Source organism: Echinops telfairi, unplaced genomic scaffold (genome assembly GCF_000313985.2).
Source record: "Echinops telfairi isolate 266 unplaced genomic scaffold, ASM31398v2 ScPeMD7_443;HRSCAF=831, whole genome shotgun sequence".
NCBI classification, from domain to species: domain Eukaryota; kingdom Metazoa; phylum Chordata; class Mammalia; order Afrosoricida; family Tenrecidae; genus Echinops; species Echinops telfairi.
This window is the reverse complement of record NW_022104341.1, coordinates 23884873-23912661: the sequence shown is the minus strand read 5'-3', so window position 1 is coordinate 23912661 and position 27789 is coordinate 23884873. Positions and strand designations below refer to the sequence as shown.

General features: G+C 52.2%; 1 protein-coding gene across 2 annotated transcripts in view; it reads left to right on the top strand.

The window, feature by feature from the left end:
• Positions 1-27789, top strand: part of SLC44A3 (solute carrier family 44 member 3) — a 109958-nt gene that overhangs the window by 75012 nt on the left and 7157 nt on the right. For both annotated transcript variants that reach the window (XM_045292164.1, XM_004699570.2), the window contains one exon: positions 2570-2653. In XM_045292164.1, the coding sequence (XP_045148099.1) occupies positions 2570-2653 (84 nt within the window). The remainder of the gene's footprint in view (positions 1-2569; positions 2654-27789) is intronic.

Sequence of the window (27789 nt, the reverse complement as noted above, 5' to 3'; positions counted from 1 at the left end):
TTTCTAGAGGGTGCCAAGGGAAGTTCCTGGTGTGTGGGAGTTGAGAAAAAGAGGGAGAGTGTGAATGAGTGTGTGTATACGTGTGTGTGTGTGTGTGTGTGTGTGTGTGTGTGTGTCCACTCTCAGGAAGGTTTGAGAGAGAGCATTGGGCAGCTGACCTAAATCTCAGCTCAAAGGCTAGAAAACTGTAGGCTTTTGTGCCTGGGGGTTTTCTCCTCCCTGGTTTTTATTTCCATGCACATTTGGTTATGAATAGCCTTGGAGACCAGAGCGCCAGGAAAACAGCTGTTCTCATGGTATTTCTGGTCTGCCGGCCGGACGAGGGCAGGTTGGGCTTCCCCCAACTCTCCTGTTCTCACACGACGGTCATCTCTCTGCAACCCCCGCCCCAGCCCCACGCCAGAGCTGGTGACTTGGTCAGAATTTCACAAACGTACCTGATCCCAGCCTCCTTAGACTGTGGACATTTTACACACAGGTTCATAATCTATTATAAAATTGTTTTTGTTTTCCCTCTTCCAGAGAGATCTGGGTTGCTGATGTTTTAAAATCCATAACAATGACGTAAGAGTTACTAATGAAGTAGGGGAAATTTTTCGTTTTAGTTTCACATAAAATCATCTTGAAATCCCTGCCCAGCTGTTACCTCTCATCCTCAGTTTCCTGTATTCAGTTCTCACCTCGCTACCTTTTGGCAGCTATCCTTTCTCTTAAAGAGACCTTTCTATATCCAGGCCAAATCGGGCTAACTTCTGGCTCCTGCATCTTTAAATTGACCCTGAAATCTTAGGAAACGTGGAGAAAGTACTTTGAAGATGAAAAAAAGCTTTTTAAAAAAAGTATTCATAGATAGATTCATTAGTAGTATTGTTAGGTGCCACTGGATCTATTGCATTAGTAATAGATAATGCAGTTACATTAAAAAATAATAATAACTCAAAACTCATGACCATCCAGCCCATTCTGACTCACAGCGACCCTCTAGGACAGGGTAGAATATCCCCTATGGGTTTCTGAGACTGTAACTCTTTACAGGACTAGAAAGCCTCCTCTTTCTCCTGTGGAGCAGCTGGTGGTTTGGAACTGCTGACCTTGGAGCTAACAGCCCAAGGAGTCACCCACTACACCACCATGCTCCTTGCTATTACATTAAAACAGATCATCCTACATTCATAAGCAAAGGGGAGCTTGCCATCCCTCCTACAGTTAAGCATCTTAAGCTCTCTGGAGAAGCACCCTTCCATAAATCTAACAAGAAAGAAAAGCAAAGAAGTCAATGAAAGACCCACGGCCCCTGGCTGAGGCCTAAGAGGATTTTATCACTCCCAGCATCTCCTAAGGACCAAGGGGCCAAACTCCTTTTCGGTGATGCCCGGCTCCTTTCTCAGGTTAGGAAACAGCTGGGCGTCCCCTGGCAGTCCTGTGCCTGCAAGGTCCACACTTCCACGGCCACCGCTTCATCTCCGGGACTGAAATAGGCCCGCTCACTCTCAGAGTCTCCAGATCAGGTTTCATCCCACTGGAGAGCGCAGCAACTGGGAAATCTCCATATAAGGCTGGGGTCTTCCTGGGGTCCTCCTGGGAGACTATTTCAGGAGTGTTTTCAGAGACTATTTCCCCCAGAAACTCTGTGTGGCGAGTAGGATGCGCTCAGTCACCCTCGCCGGCAGCTTGATCGCACTGTTCACGCTTGAAAACCCAGCGTGGGGCTCCCGGGGGCAGCCTGGTGCAGGATGGGGCAGATCTTTGGTTCGGCTTTGGTGCTTCCTTAGGGTCCCTCGGACTCACCACAGCAACGGCGATACTCACTCCCGGAAGGTGCACCAGTGCCAACCATGTTTAAAAGTACGAGGTCTCCCCTAAAACGTCGCCCGGAGAGTCTCCCTGTCAGATTCATTTCCCCAACCCTGACTCTTCTTGGATGTGTGCACCTGGCTGGTAGTGCCAGTGAACTGCTTGGTCTTAGTGTCTCTGGAAGGAGTCCTGGGCCCGCAGGGTTGTAGGACCGCGGGCTGCTGGCCCCAGGGTCGGGCTTTCGAGCCCACGGGAGAAACACGAGGCCTTGGCTCCCCGGAGCGAACGCGCCAGCCTCGGACGCGCACAGGGCCAGGTATGTCCCGGAGGACAGGACCCCGGAACTCACGGTCGGCGTCAGGGCAATGTTGACCCCAGGGCAGGACTGTCCTGAGTTTTACTATTTGCGATGCTTAGAGGGGAACGAGGGGCATGGGAGACTCCGTGGACTAGAAGCAGCAGGCTCGCTCCCCTCCTTTCCTCCGCTTCCCTTTTGGCCAAGGTTCACAGCGACCATAATGGCTAGGAGAGGAACTGGCTCATCAACACAGCGCCTATCTTCGTAATACCAACCTATCAGTCCGTATCAATAAGGGTCGTTCATGAGAGACAGCCCTGACGTGCAGAGTAGGAGGCCTTGTCACAGACTGAGTGGGAATGGCTGCGCTGACCCCCACGAAGAAGCTCCCCAGGGAGAGACACACAGAGTGGGCCCCTCAGAACCTGCCCAGCTGCCTCGGCGGTGTGGTTTCTGACTCTGTTGCCTGTCCCGCAGCGGAATACACGGTCACGGTGCTCGTCCAGATGTTGCTCCTGCTGTTTCTCCTGCCTTGACAAGTGCCTGCGCCCTCTCAACCAGGTATGTCCCCCGCTGAGGGCCGCAGGAGCCCACAGATAGGCAAGAGGGTGGGCGCTGTCGCTCAGCTCCAGGAATCCTCCAATCACGGGCCAAACCGTGTACAGGTCTCGGGTTTTGTGGACCACAGTCTCTCTTGCAGTTGCTCCAGCGCTGCTGTCGTAGAAGGAAAGCTACGATAGAAGAACAGGAGTAACGCTGCCAAATCTGAATTTTATATTGTTTTCATGTGTCAGGAAATCTCCTTCTTTTGCTTGCTAAAGCCATTTGAAATGTAAAAATAATCTTCACTCAAGGCCACAAGAGAACAGGGGTGCCGGCTGGATTCGATCCCCATGCTGTGGTTTGCGGGCTCCACTTTAGGACTTAAGATTATTTAGGACCCTCTTCCAATTCCAGGAAAAAGAAAGCAGGCGTTTCCCTTTTGTGGAGTAGAAAGGGAATGAAAGGCATTAACATCCCTGGCATAATGAGTATATATCAACTGAGAGCCAATTTTCAGTGCCATCTCTGAGAACTGTAATTTTCCTGAAATAGGATCATTATCTGCCTAATTTTGATATATTTTACACCAGCCTTTCTCTTTCAAGTTATAAATAGCCCCTGTAAAAAAAAAAATTATAGACTGCGATTGTTTGAATCTCAGATTTCTGTTCTCTTCTAAGTCTTTCCAGCTGATGGAAGCTTAAATCTGTGTTTTATTTTTCTGTCGAAAATGAAGAAATTTTAATAGCCCTTTGTCAAATTTAAAGAAAACGGTTATTGTAAGTCAGCAGGCTGTCTCAACATTGTAAATGCTCACAGGAATTTCTCTGTGGAAAAGACATTCTCCTTTTCCTTCTTCCTCCGAAATCAGGCACTGATGGACCATCCGTGTTTAATGGCCTGTAAGTGGTACTTAGGGTACCTTTTGTTCTGTTGGGGGAAACGCAGCCTTCTTATCGTAAAACACTATTATTAAGGCACTTCTTGAGAGAAGAATCCTGGGGAGCAGTGTAGAGTGCATTGAGTCTGCATGTGCATTGCGACAAGCCAGCACACATACAATGCCCAGAGGTGGTCCAGGGGTGGAATTCTCACATACACCTTAGAGAGTATGGATGCTGTGGGGACCACCACTGCAGCAAGGGGCAGAAATGGGAGAGGGCGGAGAGGGAGTGCTCAGGCTGCCTGCCAACCTCACCCCAGCCTGCCTTTCAACCTCAAGAGCTCTGCTGGCTTACGGTTCAGTTCCTGAACAATGTTCCTCATACAGGACGACCACCCATCTGTCAGTGAAGCCGAACCAGTTTCAGAAGGGCTTCCAGACTAACACAGACTAGGAGGAAAGGCCTCAGGTTTCCCAAAATCAGCCAGTGAAAACCCTCCACCTCCACCTGGGGATGGCGCCGGGCAGGGCAGGGTTTTGCTTCTCTGTGAAGGGGGTCACCATGAATCGGAGACTTATTTGACAGCTGCTAACAAGCTAACAACCACCACCAAAAAATGACCACTGCCCCTTTCAGCACGCTGGGAAATACAGCAAGTGGAGCCAAGCCCCACGAAGACTCCTCTCAAGGAGTCCTCGCCCATGCCTCTCCTCTACGTGCCTGTACCCAGTCTCTGCTTAGGCCACAAAGGTTTTCAGACACATTAGGCAATGCCGTTACCATGATAAGATTTAAACAGCAACCACACACGAAAACCAGGGCTACACAAACATACTGAAAGCCTAGAAATGTGAGAGCAGTGGGAGCCAGTGGTAACACAGGTAGGTCCGCCAGGTCAGCCTACACCACCCTGCGAGGGACCGGCCATCTCCTGCCTTTCATTGCTGCGTGGAAGCCTGGGGTCTCCTTGTGGATCCTGGAGGCACCACTGCTTCAGGAGGGGAGATCAGTGGGAAAGAGGGGCAGGGCTCTGGCTTGATACCAGCCCCACCCCACCCCACCTTTCAACTGGAGAAACTATGGGGCTCGGGGTAGGCACCCACTGAAGCTTTCATAGGAAGACCGGCTTCTGCTGGTCCAGTGCGTTTGAAAGCGCCGGCTCCTTGTCATTGTCACGCTGGTGTCCTCTGCCCGGTTCTCGGCAGGGGCGTGCATTCTGAAGGGGGCCTTCTGAAGTTCCGCCCGTATGGGCCCACATAGAAGGACAATGACGAGGACGGCGCAGGACCAGGCAGTGTTCATTCCGTTTGTTGCGCCTGGGGTCGCTCTGAGTCGGAACTGGCTCGGAGGCCCCTTCCCAGAACAACCAACAGCTTGCTCACTGCCCAGTTCTAACTTATAGCGACCCTCTGGGACAGTCGAACTGCCCCTGCGAGGTTCCAGGAGTACACGTTTTTGTGGGAGTAGAAATCCTCCTCTTCCCACAGAAGCAGCTGGTTGCTTTGAACTATGTACCTTGTGGTTAGCAGCTCAACATGTACCCAACCAACTACACCACCAGGGCTCCTTGTGGATGCCATATAAGGTCGCTGGAATCGGCTCTGCCGCTGAGGCTCTATTAACCCGGGGCCTTCTCTCTCGGGGGTCAAAAATGTTTCCAAGATAACAGTAGTGTTACTACTAGCTGCACTATCATTGTCATTGTGAAGGTGTTGCATCCTTACAACTGGCACGCTTGCCTCTGAATCGCAAAACTGGCCTTGAGATCCAACTCCCACAGTGAACCAGTGGCTCTCACAGCGTCGGTCTCTTGGATTCTGATCATGGTGCCTGTACACTGGGCCCTGCCTTCAACTGGCTGTCCTGGCCTCTTAACTTTGCCATAACGCCTTGGAAACTAAACCCAGCCGACAGTGGCCCATGCCTATGGTTCAGAAAGAAGAGAAGAAAGAACAAAAGAAAAAGCAAATGGAGGAGAAAAGGGTCCCCTTGGGTCTAAATTGAATACTGAAAAACAGAATGGGGAAACTCCCCCCAAAAAAAAGAGTGAGAGAGAGAGAGATACTTTAAAAATAAAGATGGCTATTGTACAACGCTGATCAAATCTAGTCCCAGTCTCATTTGGCAGTCGACAAAGGAAATACACTTCAAAATGCGTGAGGAAAGGAATTTAGATTTGCCTCTTGAAAAATCCCCTGGCATTGGAATGAGTTAGTAGGGGAGGTTTGGGCATTTTCGCCTCTGGAAATTGGATCTAAACGGGTCGAGGCCTATTGGGCTTCCTTACTTGAGGGGATTGACACAGGGAGGTGCACAGAGGGAATGGCGTCCCTTGGTTTCCATCAGAGCCTCGATGAGTCTCTTCATTTCGTGTCGAGGAGCTGCTTGTGTTTTGCCATTGCTCCTTGAAAGCCTAATCTGTCTTCCCGGAGCTCAGGGAGGGTGGCAGGTGGCGGTCGCTCCACCCTGTAGGCACCGACCTTAGGCTGCTCACCTGAGCAGGAGGTGGCACCCGCTCATATTTCTCATTACCTGTCTCTGCCAGGGGTGCGCCCCTGCCAGCACATCTGTTCACTCAACAGTGGTCTGTTTCTTGCTTATTGCAGTTATACGATTTGTGTACTGAACCTGTACAGAACAGGGAGGGGACCATGGTGATCCTGAGCAGGGGTGAAGCGCCGGCTCTGCCTTCTGGGTGACAAACTAGGGGCGTGTAGGGACGAGAGAAACAGAGGAGATATTTGCGTAACAGTGCCGAAGAGTGGCGGGATGAGGGCCACTGTTGTTCAGAGAAGGGAATCATGTTTGATTTGGGGTCTTCGTGTCCTAGGGCAGCTGTTAACAGAAATACCACAAGTGGGCATCCTTAAAGACCAGAAATATATTTACAACAGTTTCTAACAGCTGGAAGTCCAGGTCGGGCTTTGAGTTCTGGCCATCCCTATGGTGGTTGTTCCTGACATCCCCCGGTCCCTTGGTTTCATCTGGTCTGCTCCTGAGTGTACACTGCGTCTCCTCTGCTCCTTTTGTTGCTCAGAAGTGATTAGTTCTAGAACCCACCTTACTAGGGCAGCCGTTCTCAGCCTGTGGGTTGTGATCCCTTTGGGGGGATCGAATGACCCTTTCACAGGGGTCACCCAATTCATAACAGTAGCAAAATGACCGTCATGAAGTAGCAACGAAGATAATTTTATGGTTGGGGGTCACCACAACATGAGGAACTGTATTAAAGGGTCCTGACATTAGGAAGGTTGAGAACCACTGCTTTAGAGGAAGGTCAATTAGACAATAGTCACTGTGTTTGATATATTAGAAACAGGCAGACTTCTCTTCTCTGGGCATATTATGTTTATCTTTGAAAAACCCCTGGCCACTTCTGCCGGACTTAAAGCAATTGTTCTGTCAATACTTTTAGCTCTTTGGACACTTTCTGGAATTGCATCATTCTCTTATACTGTTCTGTGGGAATTTGGAGCATAACACAAAGCTGTAGTGAATGACAGCGTGTCCACCCTCTTGTTTGGCCCCTTCGCTCTTGATGGTCTATGTTTGTTTACTGAAGTAACAAATACAAGTGAATAAAAATGTAGAATTTCATCAAAAATAGAATGAGGTTTATGAAGTGAATAAATAACTCATATTCCATCTAATTTTTATACCTATGGACAACGTGACCATTTCTATGGATGCTTAGAATACACTGTTGTGCAGCTGAACATTAAAAAAGAGTAAGAATATTAAACTTGTGATTTCCACATTAGAGAGAACCCTAATGACAAGTGCCGTTTTCACAACCGGTTCTCCAAACTCAACGAAAAAAAATTAGGCCTTGGTTCTGCTGACTCTGTGCCGACCAGCTGTTCTGGGCCCTGGCGACTGCGCAGTAGAACTGCCCCACGGGCCTTCCCTCTTTGAGGAAGTGGACTGACCGCGCCACCTTTCTCCTTAGAGCAGAGCGCCCGGTGAGCTTTTCCAATTAGCAACTGGTGCTCAACCACCGCGCCACCAGGGCTCCTTCCCTTTTCCACAACAGGCGTTCCAAGGTGGCACAAGCAGTGAAGCACTTGCCTGCTCACCCAGAGGCATGTTGGCAGCGAGACCCCGCGAGCCAAAATGGTCACCGCCCCGGCAAGCCTTTGGCAGCAGTCCCACGCGGACACACAGGGTCGCTGCCGTGGGAGGAGACTCCGTCGCAACGGGTGCGCGTGGTGTTGTGGTTTGGTATTTCTAAGGAGAGTCAGGATCTGGCATATTTTTTAAGGGACATCGTTGACCCCTTGGCAATTAGGAGAAGTTTCAGAGAAGAGGCTAGTCTGGTCAGACCTGAGTAGGGAGCACCCATAGAGATCCCCAAAACTAAGCAGTGGCCGTGAAGCCGATTCTGATGCACGGTGTCCCCGTGAAGCTCCTTGGTGGTACCTGTTGACAGACTAACCAGCAGTAAGAATGACGCCGTACCTCTGGTTTTATTCTTAGAGTCCATCCCCCACCGAACAGTCTCCCTCAGTGCACGTCCCTAGTCTGCCTGGGTCAGAGGCATCCATTTGTGCAGCTCTGGCGTTGCTCGACGTCGGTGTTCCCCGGGTGATTCTGACGGAGAGGAGCATCCTGCTGTAGACCTTTCTGTCAGCTGATTGGCCAACAGCAGGACTCCATAGGCAATCATTTTTGTGTGCAACGAAGGACTATTTACAATAGCGAGTGAGTTGTTAAGTGCCTTGTAGTTGATTTAGACTCAATGACAGAGTCTTAGCCCATAGTCTTCTTGGTGCTCAGCTGTTAGCCAAAAGGCCAGCAGTTCGAACCTACCAGCCACCCCATGGGAGACGTGATGATGTAGTTCCATGAATGGTAGAGATGAGAAAACCTTATGGGACAGTTAGACTGTCGTGTAAGGGTCACCCTGAGTAGAAATGGGCTTGAGGGTACCCAACGACAGTTGCGTTGACGGGGCAGGTGGCCACCTCTTTCTCTGGCAGCATCTGGGGGTGGATTTCAACCTCCATCCTTTCAGGGACAAAACTTGTGATCCAATAACCCAACTAGTGTTTAATGAGTTCCCCAAGGACTCCAGTGGTTATTTTGGGAACCAACCAAAGGTGCCTGGTAATGTTGCCGATCTTGTGAGTGTGCCCACATCGGGGAGGGCATATGTCTCGTGGCCGCTGGCTTTAAGTTGGCTGTGTTGTGGGATTACATTTGACTTTTCCATTTCATTTGTTATTTTCTCTGTCACTCTGAGCATTGCCTTCCTCCGCAGTCCTTTGTTGGCTGTCCAAGAGAGGCTGGGGCGTGAGGGCGCTGGCCTGCGGGCTGAGGTCAGAAAGTCGGAGAGCAGCTTCTGGCTGGCGCTCTCCTAGGGAGAGCTTCTAGGTAAAGGCCAGTGCTTGGGGATCGCAGGAGGCGTGTCTAGCGTAGGCCATTTCCTTCTTCGTGTAACATGGGTGAGTCATTTAACCTTACTGGCCTTCCGGAAAGCAAGGAGCTGAGCTAAATGAGCCCCAGGGGCCTTGTGAGGCTTTCTGACCCTGGGTGTGGTGCCCAGCCTTGTGCCCGGATGAGCCCCATAGCAGCCATGCTGACTTGGTGTGGGGCATGGGGGTGGGGTGGGGGATGGCAGAATGTGAACTGGGTGTTCTCTCGGCACGTGCCAAGAGAACAGGATCCTTCCTTCCTCTTGTCCTTCTTATCCATGGCAAGGGCTTCCTCTGGCATCATGAAGATGAGCCGTGTTTTATGTCCCCCTCCTGCAGCGTGGCCTGCAATGGGGAGCTGGCTGAGGGGTGCCAGCCATCTCTCTGTCCAGCTGTGGTGATTCTCTAGCTGGCGTCAGGAAACCAAAACAAGTACAGTAATTAGTGGTGCCCTCGGACATCCTGGGGAATGCCAGTCACTTTAGCCGTGGTGGTATAAAAGTTACGTATTGGACTGCTAACCATAAGGTCAGCAGTTTGAAACCACCAGCCACTCCTTGGGAGAAAGACTAGGCTTTCTACTCCCGTAAAGCATCTCAGTCTCCGAAATCCACAGGGGCAGCTCTTCCCTGTCCTGTAGGGTCTCTCTGGGTCAGCATCGACTCGGCAGCAGTGAGCTGTTTGTTGTGGTTCAGCCATTGTCAACACAGGAGAGAGGCTGGAAAGCCTGATGGGAATCGCTAGGGGGCTATAAATGGTTAGCCCACTTGGCTGATAACTGCAAGGTTGGAGGTTTGAGCCCATGCACAGGCAGCTGAGAGCCAAGGTCTGGTTATCCCATTCCCCAAACTCAGGCATTGAGAACCACCTGGCACACGGGTCTACTCTAACACGTGCGCATCCGCTCGACAGCAATGGTCCTGAGGGGATGAGGGCTGTACTTCGCTGGTGGCCAGTGGCATGAGGAGAGGGCCAGGTGAATCACAGCTACCTCTCTGTGGTCCAGCAAGTCAGCAGTGCCCTTGTACTTTGGCCGCGGCCTCCGGAAGAGACGAGGTCCGAAAGCACAGATATCGTCTCATTTGATCAGAGGCCAGCGGCAGCCTGGCTTCCGGACCAGCAAAGGCCCTGGAGAGTCATACCAAGCCCAGTGCTGAGAAAGCTCACCGCTGCTTGGGAAACAGGCGCACATCTATTCCTCTTCACCTCTGCACCCCCTCACCTCCCCACCCCTCGCAGCTGGCCAATACTCCCCCCCCTCCCCTCACTCTCCAGTGAATATAATGCCAGCCTCTGTCTACTCAACCTTTGTGGCAAAGCCTCAAAGTCTCTCACCACTGCCACCCCCCTTCCCTATGGCTAGCTCTGACCCCGAGACTCTCCTTCTTTCTTGCAATCCATCAATAACCAAGGCGCTCTGTGACATTTGCATGTCAGGTTGTGGTTCATCCCAAGCCAACTGGCACGTCTTCAGTGACTCTCTCTCCCAGAGCAGCCTCTCGGGGGGAGGAAAGGAAAGCAGGGCTATTGTGCAATTTCTTCCACTGGATTATGGAAATGGTGCAAAGGTCCTCAAGAGGACACGGGTCTTTGGGGAGCCCACGTTGCCATCGTAGGTGGGCTCCGCACAGGGCATCCAGGCTCCCCTTCTTCCAAGATGGTCGTGGGTCTGACTCCTGCCACCCCCACCAGCCTGCTGTCCAGCTATTCTGGGACAGCCAGCTGATGTGGACAGCTCGGCAAAGCCCCTCCACATGTGCACGTGCTAGAAAGAAAATCCCGCGTGCGTCCCTGTGGTCATTGACAGGAGGGCTCATTTAGAGACGGTGGTAATCCCCACCGCCCAGCTGTTTCACGGCAAATGCTACTGCCCTGGCTTTAGATAGAAAGGAATTGAGGCACCTATTTATCAGCGGCCCCAGACTGTCTGGGAGAAAAACAAACGGTGTCCTCATGTTTCCTGGTGCCCGGCTCCGGGCCGCTGAGCTGAGGCTTTAGATGGCCTCCCTGGGAGCAGTCTCCGTGGAGCCGAGCCCCACCTGCTGCGGGCTCAGGAGGGCCAGGCCCAGAGCCCTCTTCCTCAGGTGGTCTCAGCACTGTCTCTGTCCCGCGGGGCAGGGGTGGGATTCAGCACTTCGTACCCGTTCAGCGGAACCACCGACCTAATGTTTTGTTGAGTCCAGTGACCTGTTGGCGGACAATGGCCCTTGTAATCAGGGTTCCCTCTACGGTGGGCAGCTGGGAAGCTGCCCCAGGTGGAAATCACAAATTTACATTCATTACTTTTTTCCCCTTTGATGTTCCTCTGCGCGACGGTGTATCCTAAACACCGTAGTAATGTTCGCTCCGTCCAGAGGTATAAAAAACTAGACGGAACTATGCCTATCATATTTGTGTATTTGTTTCACAGAACTACTTATACATTGTTACTCCCTTGTGTTTGTGACTTGCGTAAACAAGCATAGTAAAGAGGGACAGTGTGTCAGATGACCAGAGGGCGGCACACAGGCGTTCATTCCAGCTTTGCGTCCTGCCCACTCCCACTCAGGGCGACCCGGTGTGGCACAGAGCAGAACTGCCGCACCCGTCCCCGGTGAGTTTCGATGGCCGGTCTGGTTTGGGACGGGCCAGGCACCTCCGAGTCGCTGTTAGGACTACCCAGAGACTGCTAGGACAAGCGTCGCCCTCTCCCCGCGGCACTCGCTCTACAGCAGAGGCAAGGCTGGAGAGGCGTCATCTCACGGATCTAGGACACGATGTCAGGAGAGGCCAATCCCTGGAGAAGAACCTCATGCTGGGTACGGTAGTGGGGCAGCGAAAAAGGGGAAGACCCTTCATCAGATGGATGGGCGCCGTGGCTGCATCGACGGGCTCACACATGAGAACGAGGAGGAGGGTGCAGGACCTGGCAGCGTCTTGCTCTGTTGTACACAGGGTCGCTGTGAGTCGGAACCGACTCGGCAGCACCTAACAACGGCCGGAGCTATACACCAGGGACCTCTGCGGGCTAGCACTGGGCTGGCCAACTTCTAGGCCGTTGGTTCGAGACCCCCCCAGGCGCTCTGCCTGTTCCCATAAAGGTTTGTAGCCTCAGAGTCCTGTATAGAGAGGGTCACAAGTCACAATCAGCTGGATGGCAGTGGGTTGCTTGTGGCAGGGACTGGGCTGAGTACTTTACGCGTATTGACCGTCTGCCCCCCTCACAAATAAACCCGAGAGGGAAGGGCTTCGATGGTCCACTTTTCTTTCTATTAACATCTGCTGACCGCTTCAGAGAGGCGAACCCAGCACCTGCTCAAGGTTAGCGAGGAGGAAAGTAACAGAGGTGCATCTCCTGGTTTTGGAGACCCAATCGGTTATTCCTTTGCTCCGTGACCAAGTCCTGAACCCATGAAGAAACACAAGTCAGACAGGAGAAATTCTTTCTTGAGTTACTCAGCCAGCTGGTTGGAGTACCTGCTCTAGGAACAGCTGTTAGCTCGGAATGCTCAGTCCACAGCCAGAACGACCAACCCCCAGTCCTTCTGGTCCATGGCAGCTTTCTGGACACTCACAGCTGACAGGTGGATCCCAAAAGGGAGTGAGAAAAGGGCTGACCTCCCAACCCCCAACGTGGCCACCCCCACTACTCCTCTGCTCCTTCTTCCAAATTCATGCAGTCCCTTAACTCAGCCTCTGCTCCTGCGAATGGATGAGGGGCCTTATCCTAAAGGAGGCTCCCTGGCCGTGGCCCTACAAAGGCAGAGCAATCCAGGTCGCCCCAGGCCCAAACCCTAGCCCTGGTCTGCACTAGCTACCTCCTTCCATGGGGGAGGATGAGTGGGCGGAGTGTTAGGGAGCAGAAGCACCCTCCCCTGCTTCACAACAGGATTGGCACACTTGGATGCTTAAGCCCCAGTGACCCAGTGGATGGGGCAGAGACTGACTTCCTGGGCTCCTGGCTCTCTGATTCTTCTCTTCTCTGTTGAGTATCTTCTCTTGTCCCTGCCCTTGCCCTTTCGAATTTCACGACGAGGCTGGAACGGGCAACTATGTCACATCGCAGTGGGTCACCTTACCTTCAGAGCAGAGAGGGACTCTCCCCACTCTTCAAGCAATGCAGATGGCAGCCCATTCTGGTCGGGACAGAAGGGCGGGGAATGTTTATGTCCAGGGAAGATCAGCGTCTCGTCTCGCTTCTTAGTGACATCTCACTCTGAGCGTCCTTCTCCAAACCCCCCATTTTGCTCATAGTTCAGCCTTTGCCTTCTTCTGGAAGACAGATGCCTCTATCTTATGAGAACCTGCACTTCCTCCCTCCTGCCTCATCCTTGGATCTGGGTCCAGTGTGTGCTAAGCTCCTATGCAGCCACATGGTCAGTCAGTCTCTCTCTCTCTCTCTGCCATAGAGTCAATGGAGACTCACAACAACTCTATAGGACCAGGTAGAACTTACTCAGAAATGCCCTTCCAGTCCTTGCAGCCCAGAACTGCCCCACTGTCCCCGTTGTGAAGGGGACAGTGAGCAGAGGCCAGGACTATAATCCAGACCAGTAACCAGGAGGCAGGCAGCTCAGGACATGCCCCTGCACAGCACGCTCACGGGGGTGCACCTCAGACCTATTCCCTCCCGCACTTGGCACTCGTTTTCTTCCTCTGTCATTTCTTCTGCAGCTCCGTCTGGCAAGGGCAGCCAGACTGGATCAGATGGGAGGGGTCACCCTCTGCCTGAATGATGACACGCCTCTCACAAGTTTGAACCCACTCCGTGCAGAACATGAATGAAGCGGCCCCTTACTCCACTCACAACTTCCTGCAGTGACATATTGTAGGCACACTGGGAGTACCCTGAGGGAGGCTGCCTCGGGGTTTTTACACTTTTTAACACGTTTTACACTTTGATCTATGAAAACCACCTTCGGAGTCAGCAAAATCCAATTTCCGCCTGAACAGGGAAGTTGGTGACATGTGAAAACACTGCTCTGATGAACGGTGTGTGGATGTGGGGGTGTTGGCAGCCCCAGACTTCTCAAACATTCTCTGCAGAGCAGCAACCCAGCCAATGACCTCTGACCACGGGTGGCAGTGAAGTGCGTTCACCATCCCGGACTTCAAAATCATCGCACGTGCTTAAGAAATATACAGAGACTAGATTAGTTTGAACATTTCTCAAATCTACTTACAGTGGGAAATGCAATTAAACATGAAGAGGCTCATTCCCGAATCTGATCTTCCTCATGACGGAGAGCAGGTTTCTTCTTGCCATCTCTGTGTCTGGTCCCGCTGCTGTACACAAAGTCATTGGCAGAGGCCCCCTTGCCACCCTGAAGCCCACACTGCCCGGTGCCCCTCCACCCCCCACTCAAGGCCCTGCTGGTGAGCACATTCCGCCGCCTTCCCTCTGTGCCCCTTTGTCCTCCACACACACTGAGACTTGTTGAGAGAAGAAAGGGATGGTTGGCCAGGGACTAGAGAAAGCAGGTGTGTGTCCCTGTGGTAGAGGGAATAAAGGCCGCTTGGTCACCGCCACGGCTTGTTTCCCCTTCTGCTACGTGCTGCAGTCTGACGATGGCCTGGCCTCTGAGGATGACCGCGGCCTCCTCCTTACCTGAGCTCCTCCAGGGTGTGAGCCTCAGCTACAAACGCCATGTGCAGGAAATACTGTAGGAGGCCTCTCAACCCAATATCTCTCATCCTCTGACAGCTCCCATGCCACTGGGCAGGCAGACATCATAATCTCATGCATGAAGTGCCCCCCACCCTAAGGGATTATGCACCATTTCCGGTAGAACTGGCCTGGCCCGGGTATGCACGTATGCAGGTTGTCCCTTCTGCCATCTTCATGGGGCCTTCTGGCCCTGCCGGGGGAGCGGGAATGTTTTGAAGATTATCTATGGTTATGTCTGCTTGAATGTGGTAGGGTGGCTGCGTTTCTGAGCCCTGAAAGAGCTTCTCACCCCTGGCACACCTGGACTCTAGCCGTGGTCATTTCTCATTAGGGTCTTGTTATCACCACCATGCGCTACTTCCAAGGCTGGCCTGGACTCCCTCCTCAAGGCCCGCAAAACCCCCTTCACCTCCTGCCCCAGGAGCTTTCTTTTCCCAATGTGCTCCAAGATAGTCTGGTTTATACAGGGAAACCACGCCTTTTGCCTTCTCTGGGTAAGCCCTTCAAGAACTTAAACTTCTGCAACTCAAAGGCCAGTAAGAGTTACAGGCTGGGTGTCTGCTTGCCTCCCCTGAGGGGCTGAGCACAGGGCTAGAGCCTGCTGGTGTGGGGCCTCGGGAGGATGCACGGTGGCAAAGCCCAGAGGGAGAAGAAACAGGAGAGCCGAGTTCACCACCTGACCTATACGTGAGGGACAGGCTTTGCCTTATGGGTGTTAGAGAAGCAGGTTCTGAGAAATGTAGAAATGCAAATGAGAATGTGTGTGTGTGTGTGTGTTGAACTTTTTATTCATCCTGAAATTGTTCTTCTTTAGTCTTATTTCATTTAATAACACCCAACGGTTAGAGGCAGGGTACAGGAGCAGCACTTTCAAGGACGCTCTAAGCCACCAACCCCACACTCACTGCCGTGGAGCTGATTCTGACTCCTGTAGGGCAGAGCAGAGCTGCCCCATGGGGTTTCCCAGGTCACAATCTTATTTGTTTGTTTTGTTTTTCAATCATTTTACTGGGGGCTCATACAACTCTTATCACAATCCATCCATCCATTGTGTCAAGCACAGCAAATGAGAATTGTGTCCCTGTCACTGAGCTCTGTACATCGATGCTTCCCTTGGGGAGTACAGCTGGTGAACGAGCTCTGCTGCTAACGCTTGGTTGCAGGTTCTAGTCCACCCAGAGGAGCCTCCAAAGACAGGCCTGGTGGTCTGTTTCGGGAAGACCTAGCCACTGAGGACGCTGGGAGCACAGTTCTACTCCGACATCCGTGGGGCCCCAGCAGCAGCTGGCGCTGGTGTCTAGGTGGGGCCAGCAAGTTCCTGAAAGGTCTGGCAAGTGGGCCCAGTGGTTTCATCTTCCCTCCTTGGGCCTTTTCCAGAATTCCTCAGTTGGCATCCGGGTAGGGCAGGGAGAAGCACTTGCTAGACTTCCCCGGAGCGAGACAGCTGGGGCAATGGCGTCATCAAGATGCTTCTCATGCCTCACATCTCAGTGGGGGTGGAGAAGGGCTTTCTGGGCCTGTTGCCTCCCTCAAAGCAACAACAAAGCCGCTTCCCTGGGTCCCAAGAACACAGGACGACTGGCCTGACTCTCTTCCCAGCACCCAGCCCCGAGCCCGAGTACCCAGCCCAAAGCAGACCTTTCCGGCATGTGTGTGGATGGAAGCATGATTGCATATGAGGCTCCCTGATGACCTCAGCCCCCTGCTGGGCTCAGCACGCTGCTGCCTTCACGTAGCTTCCCGCCTGTGCCGAGAACGGCAGGGAGCCGAGACAAAAAACGGAAACCCGAGCTCTAAAGAGCTGTCCATTCTTGTTGGAGCCGCTCTGACCACACTTCGGACTGACAGCAAGCGAAACTGTTCTCACAGCAGAAGTGCCAAGAAGCCCGGGGAGGCCAAAACGGCATCCAGGGGGAGGACAGGGTCCGGGGGTTGTAATCAATGCATCTTTTGAAGCTTCAGAAAGAAAAGAGCTGGTTCTTTAGTGAGTGTCTTTACGCAAAGATGTTTTTTGGGCATGGACTCTTCTCCAAGGGGGGTAAGGCTGTGGGACAGAGGCCTCATCCGGGCCTTTCACGCTGCTGACCAGAGCAGCTCTCGCTCCTCTGCCCCACGCCCACCCCCACGTGTGCAAGCACCCCCATTCCTGTTGCCCATCTCCCCCGCCATTTCTCAGCCCTGAGCTTCAAATCAGAGATGGCTCCACATTCTCTTAATCAAAGAGCAAACCCTCTAAGAAAGCAGTTCTCAAGCTGTGGGTCTCGACCCCTTTGGGGGTTGAACGACCCTTTCACAGGGGTTGCCTGATTCAGAACAGTAACAAAATGACAGTGATGAAGTAGCAAGGAAAAGAATGTGATGGTTTGGGGGGGGGGGGGTCACCACCACATGAGGACCTGTATGGAAGGGTCACAGTCTTAGGAAGGTGGAGAAGCACTGCTCTCAGGCCGTGGATGGAGTTTTTAACTGTGCCCCAGGCACCGTGGTAGGCACTGCACCCACATAGTGCTGAGAACACATTTATCCTCTGACAGAAGCCATGTGTTAGGTGGCCTTACCCCCCACTGCCCTCCCAACACCGGTCCGTTTGTCTTGTGGGGGTCACGTGCACTGTGGTACTGGAAGCTATCTGTGTCCCGGTATTTCCAGGACCGGCAGCAAATTCCCTTTCAATTTGCTGTTTGTGATAGGTTCTGCTTTCTTTTCGATGGAGGTTTTTATCTGTTTCCCCTGTGATGCTCGTTTATTGTTTGTTTAGTGTTTTTCTGTGTATGAAATCCAGGATTGATAAATCTATAAAGACGGGAACTGGATGAATGGTTCCATGGGGGTCTGTCAGGAATGGGCAGAGGCTGCCAAGGAATGGGCAGCTCATAACGATGAGGACACGATTGAAGAAAATGTTCTAAACTGATGTGCTGATGATTGTACAACTCCTCTCGATGTGATCAAACTATTGAATTGTGCGATATGTAAATAACATGCCACTAAAACTCTTGGGGTGCGGGGGGAACCAGAAGGATTGGGTTTCATGGAGCTTTCAGACTAAGACAGACTTAGAAATGCTAAGCAATCTACTTAGCTTTCAGACTAAGACAGACTTAGAAGTGCTAAGCAATCTACTTCTGCAAATCGGCCCATAAACACCTGATGCAGGACAGCAGCATGGTCCTGAGCCCGCCGGCTTGGGACACGTCCTCAGCAGGGCAAAGAGAGCATTGTGGTTGGTGAGGTAGAGAGCTGGCAAGCAGGAGGGAGTCCCTGGGCGAGGTGGGTGGGGGCAGTGGCTGCTGTGGCATCTGTGGCGAGATGGTGCAGGGCCAGGCAACATTGTAGTCCATTGTAGAGAAGGTTGCCAGGAGTTACAGTCAACTCGATGGTGTCTGTGTGTCCATCCCCGTTGTAAATGAGGAAACTGAGACCAGATGCAAAAGAACTTCACCTGGGACCACAGCACTGCCCCGTGGTGGCGGCTGTGAGTCTGAAGCCTACACTATGCACGGCTTCCTTGTGCTGCCCAGAGTCCCTTGTCCAGGACAAGGGTCAGGAGGAGAGCAAACAGGGGTCCTCACTCAGCAAAGACAAGTCCTCCTATTTAATCTTTCTAACAAGCCTCGAAATCCCAGAAACATATAAGCATCCCCTGTCCTCCGCGTGTCCCACTTCCTGGGTCCACAACTTAAACGGCACCTCACTAAAGACCAGACCTCCCTCCTGGCTTGCTCATTTCCGCTACTGATTATGCACAGTTCAGAGGAGATGGATGTCCTGAGAGCCCTCGGCAAATGGGAAGGGGCTTATTGGATGACAGCAGCAGGTCCTAACCAGCCCTGGGCCCCGGACTTGCCTCGTCAGTGCAAACCATCACATTGTGCGTGTGGATTTCTCATGACTGAGAAACAGCTTTGCCAGGAGATCAGTGCAGGATCAAGTCCAGCAGACATGTGCGCCTGATTTGACCCTGGATCCCCGAGGGAGGAGGCTGGTCCAGCACAGAGAGCAGGGCTGTGGAAGCCTGATTCAGGCCACCGCTCGGCACCCTGAGGAGGTCTGGATGCCTTGCCATCTGAACGTTGGGCTGCAGGAGCACACCAGTCAGACGCGAGCGTTCTGTGAAGAAACACCTGGACACGTCAGAAGGGACTTGGACACTTGCTCTTGAATGTAGAGTCGTCAAAGCAAATGGAAGAAATGGTGCCGTGGAAGAGCCGAATGGACAGTTTTCTAGGACAGGCCAAGAAGACAAAGTGAAATACAGCAAGGAAATGTGTAAGACCCGGAGTAAGAAAATCGGAGGAGCAAAATGCTCAACACTTCTCACACGGAAAGACCTGAAGAGGAAACAAGCCTGGGATTGGCAATAATGAAGGGAAGGTGTGCGCCCGGGATGGTATCTTTCCACCAATCTCTCTGCTAAGCAAATAGCCCGAGAAGTTGGACTCTCTGAGGAACAAAGGAGGAAGGCTCACTAAAACCCTGCAATGGGCAGGTGGCACAGCTTGGCTCCCCGAAAGTACATAAGACTTGAAGCCCTTGCTGAGGCAAATCCGAAACTGTACCATCTTCAGTGTGGGTGACAATTCAACATAACACCAAACCAAACTCGCTGCCCTCGAGTCCAGCCCAACTCCAAGTAGACCATGTTTCTGAAGCTGTCACTCTGTACAGGAGTAGGAAGCCTCATCTTCCTTCCATGGAGGCTGGCCTCTGGCTGGTGGTTTCAAACTGCCAACCTTGAGGTTGACAGCCCAATGTGTAACTTACTATGCCACCAGGGGTCCTAACCCTAAATAAGCAGCTGGGAGGTATACACACCTTAGAATAAACAACCATGGAGATCGGAAGGGCAGAGGGTTCGGAAGAGTTAGGGAAGAAGGAAGCGAGCTACGTGATGTTGGGAAGGGCAACTCCCAGGAAGTGGTCTGCAAGCGACCCTCGGGAAGGGTACAGGTGTGTAAGCCTGCAGGTGCCCTACATTTTAAGTGTCTAAGGCACTAAGACTTGGGGACTTAGATGTAGGGATTGTCATCAAAGAGGCTGTCAATGTTCAGATGACCCTGGCGCAGTCAATAATAAGGTCAGCAGTTCGAAACCACCAGCCACTCCACGAGAGAAAGACAGGGCTCTCTACTCCCTACAGAGTTCCAGTCTCGGAAACCCCTAGGGACACTTCTCTCCACTTCTCCAGGGTCACTATGAGTGGGGATCTACTCAACGGCAGTAAGTTCATGAAAATCAAGAGGTGGAGAAAGTGTGAGGGCCTATCTCTCAGCAGCAGCGCCACCTACGTTTTCTTACCAGTTGCCACAATGACTTTTGAAAGACCCTTTTTAGAAACATGCATGTTGGGCACGAAGCTCCATCTATCTGAAACGTAAATATGCTCTCCATTCTCCTCCATTTCCTGCTGTTGAAATTCCATTAACATCGAACATTTCTTGATGCTGTGGAGCCTGGTCCTGTTTTAGTAACATAGGCGTGACCACCTATCCTGCCAGCCTCTGGCCCTGTGTTTTCCCAGAGACATGGTGGGGCTCTCAGGATGTTAGGAATGCTTGGTTTTGAGGTGTGGGCTTGGAACGGTTTTCCTGCTTGGTCCTTTCTCTTTGGGATGGTACTCCATTTGGGGGCGTGGGCTGCTTGTTTTTTATGATGAGTGTGTGTCATTTTTAAAAAGCAAGCACGACAGCCTTGCCAGCGCCCAGCTTCCAGGCAGCAGGAGGAGGCCTCAGCGGGGTCCCATTGGTTTCTGCTCCACACACACCCCTGCACTCCGGTCCTAGAGCCGGAGGAGGTGGGCAGGCTTCTCCACTCACTGCCTCCCTGGCCTTGGGCAGTCTGGTGACCAGTGAAGTCCTGAACGGATATGAATGGTGAATTCAATGCCCTGGAAAGCCCTGCGGCTGCTGGTGCGCTGCCTCGCCCTGCATGTGTTTGTGATAAAACCGGAGCTCCGAGGTGGAGGGGTTTAGGGTGGTTTCCGTGAGTTTCTCTGTGGCTCCCAGGAAGGAGCCTGGGATGTGTGGGGCGGTGTGTCCAGACTCGGGTTTCACCGTCTCTTTCCAACTCGGGCAGGGGATGAATGCTGGTGTTATTTGTCCCTTTTCGAGTTTCCTAAGTTTGTTTTGGTAGCCCTGGCTGTCATTTGAGTTAGTAAATATCAGCGGCAGACATTCCAGAAATAAAGTGGACTATTCATGGCATGGTGTTCGGCAAACACCCTCTCCGCTCTGCAGAGGGGAACTCTGTTTACCTTTCCGAAGGGTCAACAGGACTGGGTCACAGTGCCGTGTGGGGATGAATGGCCACCCCCTGCTCATGAAGCGCAGAGAGCTGAGCGGGCCGGGTTTCGCTTTCTCTATGGAAGCAGTTACGGGAGTTGGGGGTTCCCCCACCCCAATGTAAAAGCTGCGATTGACATTCCTGGCTAACTCTCACAGTAAGCTAAAGAGGCAATCCAGTGTTTCTGCGACTCAAAAGTACACTCAAGTCCCTCTCAGTTTGCTTCCATAACTGGAATTTTCTGTGAGACACGAATCCTCATGCCCAGAATGAGATGCGATGGTGCTGGGACCCCTGGTCCACTGGGAAGCACTGGCCGGCGCCTCTTCAATGGGGCTGTCAGGGCAGGCGGCAGCTGTCATGCCGAAGCCCTTGAGAAGTGACCTGCTTTGCTGGAGGCCACTCTGCCAGGCGTCGGAGATACCGCGCCTGGAACCCAGCCGTTCCGCTCAGCCATCCTTCACCCACACCCGGGGCTCTTTGGAATGATTCGTCTCACGAGCGAGCAAACCACTTCACCCTCTGGATGGGCGAGCACCGAGTGCAGCTCAGAGTAAAGGATTTTACTGCCGAAGGGCCTGAATGAGTCACAGGTCAGCTTCCTGTAAGGGCCAGGCACCCTCCCGCCTGCCTGCAAGCCCACGGCTTGCTGCGCGTTGGAGTTAAAGGGGCCCAAGGTCACGCGTGCAGGCCACAGGAGCGCAGGGCCCAGCCCCCAGGGTGCATTCGCGGAGTACTTGCTCTTGTTGCCGTGTCGATGGGTGATGATGCTTGTTGTTCGAGGCCAGCGGGCATGCCCCTGACTCACGATGACCCCACCTACCACAGAATGGGACCACGGCGTCCGCTTTGGCAGAATTTTAGAAATAGGTGGCCAGACCTTTCTTCCTCGTCTGTCTTAGCCTAGCTGCTCTGCTGAAGCCCATTCGGTGTCAGTGCACCGTGTAGGCTTCCATGGACAGTTGGGTGTGGCTGCACTTGAGGTGCTTAGGCCAGAAATGGAACCCAGGGGCCCTTCATGGAAGGCGTCCCGTGTGGAAGGCGAGAAAGCCACCACTCCTGTCCAGTGCACTGCCTGCCGACAGATGTAGGGGGAAACGGTCTGCGCCAAGGGGCATTTCTTAAGGTGGGCATAGAGGGGGACCAGAGCACCTTGGACAAATGACAGTTGCAATGCACCTCATTCCTCCCGAGGGAAGAGCTCCTTTTCATTGGCTGGTCCCTTGGTGGTGATGGCCTGTGGCTCCAGTGCGCTCATTGGTGCATAACCAAAGCCGAGGTGGTACTTTGGGGACTCCCCCGGGGCCCAGGGAGAATGCGCCTCAGGAGGCGCAGGCTGAGGGAGCAGCGGAAGGTAGTGACAAGAGGAAGCCTTCCCTGTTGGGTCGCAGAGCAGCAGGGAGGGCGCTCGGAGGCACAGGCTGTGAACCACATGCGGCTGGCCCTTCTCACAAAGGTCCCGTTGTTCACCGTACCCCAGCCCCACTGGGATCAGGCTGTAGGCGGATTTCTCACCATACTTCTCTGCTCGGACCCCCAGGGCCTGCACAGGCTCAGGCACGTGCTCCCACCTCCTCCAAGTGTCACTTGGTAGCCCCTGCTGCAGCCTCAGCCGTCAGCACACAGCTGGCATGGAGACGAGCTCATGAGCCACTTGCTGAATGAAGGCTCCCCCACCTGTCCCGCTGCCTCTGCTCTCTGACCCGCCGCCTGGGCGCCCATCCACACTTGGCACTGGACTCATTGCTGACAGGTCCCCGGGGCCACACGGGACCTTCCTTGTTTGTGTCCTTTCACCTCCTCCTCTCCTGCATTGGCAGCAGTTCTCAAAGGTCAGTCCTTGGAAGTCTGAATGTGAATCAGCCTGGCCTTTGGGCACCGTGGGGATTTGGTACTGGACTCCTTGCCCTCATGCGAGAGGCTGGGTGCCTCTCCTGGTCTCTGCACCTTCTGTGCAGCCCATCTGTCAGTGGAGACTCGCTCGCTGGCTGCACCAGTTTCAGTGGAGCTTCCAGACTGAGACGGACTAGGAAGGAAGGTGACTTCGGAAAGCCGGTCAGTGAGAAGCCTATGGATTACACACGCAGTGTGCCCGTCAACCGGTCAGGGGATGGCACAGCACTCGCCACACTAGGTTCTGTTGTGCGTGGGATCACCGTTGGTTGTGCCGATTTGGGTGGCAGCTAACAAGCTGACCCTTTACCCCCACCCCAAACCCACCGCTGTCAAGTCAATTCTACCACACAGAGGTCACATGCAAGATTTCCCAGATGGTACATCTTTCTGGTTTCAAATATCTTTATGGGTACAGAATCCACATCTCATACCATTGAAGTAGTTCGATCATATCAAGACGAGTTGTATAATCATTACCATATTTTAGAACAGCTTCTTCTTTCTTGTACTTCTTGTTAGTAGCACCCCTTTGCCCCCCTATGGGAGCAGAGTGCCTCATCTTTCTCCAGGGGAGCAGCTGGTCGGTTTGCATCACCACTAACCTTGCAGCTAGCAGCCCAAGGCCTGGGACTGAGAACTGGGAACCAGGGTTGGGAGGCCCCGTTGTCAAGGTAGGGAGTTGTCCTTGTGTCTCTTTTGCGTTTCTATACTCTCAGATTTTAAGATCCAGAAATACCCATTTGTTTCCTGTCTCTGAGAAGCACGCACACTGAATTTCACTGGGCATAAATCAAGCCTGGCCCCTGGACCTCTCTCTCTTTCCCGCTTACAGAGTAGCCCTCAGAATCACCCGCGGAACGTTCACGACTAACACGACCGATTTCCTGGTCCTTAGTCTGTCTAACCCTTTCTCCCTTCTGTGAGCATGTACAGATCCCCTAACGTGTTCACCCCGAGCGCTGCCGGCCCAGGCCATCCAGGCGAACGCTCAGACTGGGAATCTACAATATTGAAAGTGTAGCGCGGGCCCTTGTTCCGAACAAGCAGCATCTGGGCAGAATGAACAGGAACTCGCTAACGCTGAAACTGCAGAAACGTTCCCTCCGCAGCCTGCCCTGAGGGATCCTTTCCTCCCCAACTCTCCATCCAGACACTGATTCTGGGTCTCCGTCGCGTTCCGGGCGGGCTTGTGGGGAAATGCTAACGGTGTAGGAACTGCAGGAAGGCGTGTGTCTCATGTCCCTGTCGGGGTGGTTGGAAGGTCTCTTCCAGTGGGCAGGATACAGGACAGAAAAAATAAATGGTGATGCGCTCTGAAAAATCAGCAGAGGCAGCCGATGCAGGAGAAATGACCATTTTAGCCAAGGAGCAAACTCTCTTTTATTGCTTATGAAAGAGATGGCGCTAAGCTGGCTGACTACGAGGCAGGGGTCTGCAGGAAGAGCTGTCTGTTTCCACATGGACGAGGACACACATTACAAACTTCCATTCTTAGAATAATGGGCTGGAGGCGTGTGTGTACGCGTGTGTCCCAGAAGAGTGTGCTCCGTGGGGCTGTGAAAGGCTGTGACCTCAGAGCAGCTGCCAGGCCTTTCTTACAAGGTACCTCTGAGTGGATTCAAACCACCAAGCTTCGGGTTGGTAGTCCATCACTTCACCATGTGTGCCACTCAGCTTAGAGGGGGCAGGGTGGGGGGAAGGGCTGAGGACAGAGCCAGATGAACAGAGAAGAGCCAAGAACGAGGCTGAGTGGCGGGTGGAACTGCCCCTGCAGAGCAAGACCGTAGTGGGGACTGACACTCGGCCTGACACGTAAGCCCTGCGGTTCCCTGTGAGCCTGTGACGCTGAGGGAGTGAAGGCTGAGGATGAGGAGACCAGGGTCCTTCCTTCCCTCACCTGTCAGGGGCTCGAGGAGTTGCTGCTGGGTTTCCATGTTGTGAGGGAGGCCACCTTTGGTGACGTTTGGATGCTAATCCCCAAACGCAGTCCCACGACCTTGGCGTCAAAGGGCCCATGGGGTTGCCAAAGCTGTCGCTGGCAGCAGACTGTCACACTTTCTCCCGGGCAGCGGCTGGTGAGTCAAACGCTGACCTCTTGAGGAACAGCCACCTGCTTTCCTCACTGCGCCACCAGGGCTCCTTCTGAGTGATGTCACCGCATTTATTGCACACTCCCTGTGAGCCAGGCCCCTTGCCGACTGCTTTATGGGGAACGTGATCTTTAATCTTCCCAACTTCTCTCTGTTGTCGGTGTTGCAACGCACTTTATAGACACAGAAATTGAGATCTGAGAGAGATGCAGTCATCTGCCGCAGACCCAGAGCCAGTCAGTGGTGGTGGGACCTGGGTCTGAACCCAGACAGTCTGGCTGCAGAGCCTGTGCGTCCTTTAACCGCCACGCTTTGAAATGGTATTTTGTTCTCATGAAAAGGCACCGTGAGACCCGCAGCAACTGCCCTGCATCTTGGTTTCCTGCCTATAAAAGGGCTCTCGGGCCGTTCTTTGTCTACAGAAAGGTTTGGGGAATTGATGAGCTGGTCCTCGGGAGTCAGAGAGACTGGGATGGTTGGAGACGCTTGGCTAGGCAATTAGGAGCAAGGACTTCCAACGCCTCTGCTCTAAGGCTCCAGTCTCTACACTGGTTTAAAAGCCGTTTTCACTTCTCAGTCAGAAACGAGAAGTTCTTTTTAGAAATCCTCGGGGGCTTTTCTGCAGGGAGTCTTGGTGGCTGTGGGTTAAGTGCTGGCTACTCACTGCAAGGTCGGCAGCTCAAATCCACCAGCCGCTCCTCAGGAGGAAGATGAGGCTGTCTGTTCCAGTGGAGATTGATGGTCTCCATAGGGTACATGGTGACCCTGTAAGTTGAAATCAACTTGATGATAGAAGGTATGTTTTGACTTTGAATGTATTTCTACAGGGACGTCATTTGACATCTGGCTGAGAACATACCCTCTCTGGAGCAAGCCTGGTGCTCAGGCTGGGGAGGTGATACCCAGTTTTGGTCTTTGAAAACCAAACGTGTCTCTGGGCAGCCTCTGTGAAGAGAGGGAGTTGATCAATGGGGTTCGTTCTATCCTGGGGCCTTACACTTGCTCCCTCCTTTCTGTCTCCTTCGGCACTAATCCAGACCAGCCTGTTGGCAGGGGGCGGGGGGTGGGGGTAAGGTAGAGAGTAGGAACCAGGTGACCGCAATGCCCCAAACAGCTTCCTTACTGTATTTGGGACTGGGTGTGAGAAGGGAGTCATTTCTCTTTCCTGGGATAATAAGCAGGGGGTCACTTTCCCTCACACCAATCGTCAAATTTCCATCTTTTTTTTTTAACATTAAAAAGGCATTTTATTTAAACAGTGCATCAAAAGGTTGGATATTCTCTTTCTCCAGATCCACAAGACATTACGTTAAACAAGGCTGCAACTATAGGACTCAAAATCTACCAGTGCAAGCTGGGCCGAACCGAAAAGAGAAGATGTTTTCCCAAGGCAATTAGCAAATGATAGACAAGATTATTCTAATAGACTGTTCCCTGGTACTTCTATTAAACAACCGGTAACATTACTTTAGTATCTTAGAGACGGTGCCAAACAATAGGGAGGCAGAGATGACCAAAACATTGGAAAGTAACATAAAAAGCAAGCTAATTATGAAGGTGATGAGCAAAGAGAATGTGTGTAACCAACAAACAAGCATCCAGACCAAGAACAGACTGTCACCTCTCTCTCTCGTGGGGCTTGTGGCTGTTTGCTCTGCGCGCCTTCCGTTAGCAACCGAGTGCTTCAACGACGGTGGCACGAGGGCTCGTGAGGACAGAGAGAGATGCTTATTTCCCAGTGAGGCTTACATCAATGAGGAATGAATGAATGACAAAAGTTCTGAGGAAAAGAGAACAGTTCTTTTTAAGAATTGAAATATGGCTAATAGAGTATATGTCTATAAATATATAAATATATATATATATACATATATATATGGGTTATGTATGCCAGATTTCATATATATCTATATGTATGTACCTATGTACACATGTCTGTTGAAGGTATATGAGATGAAGCGGCAGAATTCCTTGTTAGGTCACACGGAGCCTCCTTGCTAACGATCCTGTGCGCGGTGGTTTATTTTCATGTTTAGTATATGCTAAGGCTGAAGAAGATCTTAGTGGAGCGTGCTGATGAGACTTAGGTAGAATCTGCGCTCCATGTGCTTTGAGGGAGGGGCAAAGTAAAAAGAGTGAGTTGCTGGCTGATGTCATCGAGCCGGTTCAGACTCATAGGAACCTTACATACGACAGAAAACCCTGCCCAATCCTGCGCCGTTCTCACCAGTGTTGTGTTTGAGCCCGTGGCTGCAGCCTCTGGGCCAATCCATCCACCTCCTTCAAAATGGCCATCTTTTATACCCTCTCCTTTGTCAAGCATGTATCCTTTTGCAGTGGTTGGTCCCTTCTGATAAAATCCAAAGGAAATGAGATAAAGTCTCACTAGCCTCCCTTCCAGGGCACATCCCAGCTCCAAGGCAGCTTTCAGACTTCCATCCTTGGTCCAGGCTGAAAGCTGATGGGTCTTTTTCAAACCAACAGAAGGGAGGACGATGCAAGCAGGTAGCAGTGTGTTCCACAAAGGGAAGTTATAAATGCTTCGTTCTAATGGGCAGTATCATTGTCATCTTATCAAGATTTTAAGGAAAATCTGAGAACTAGGTAGTTTTGAAATGATCGCGTAGTCAGTCATGCAGAGGTGGAATTTTGAAAACTGACTTTGGACATCTTCCCATGTAAACATAAAAATATACACACACCTATGCACACAGAGGTTTGTCATCTTTGATCAGAAATCCCATTTCTGGAAATTCATTCGTAAGAAATCATCCAGATCTGGGGAAATAGATCTATGTGCATATATTTATAGGTTTAGTATTAAGGTAGCAGATGGACATTGGGCCTCCACTCAAGTACTCCTTCAATGCAAGAATACTTTGTTCTATTAAACTGGCATTCTATGATGCTCACCTTCCCGACACAATCGCTGAAGACAAAG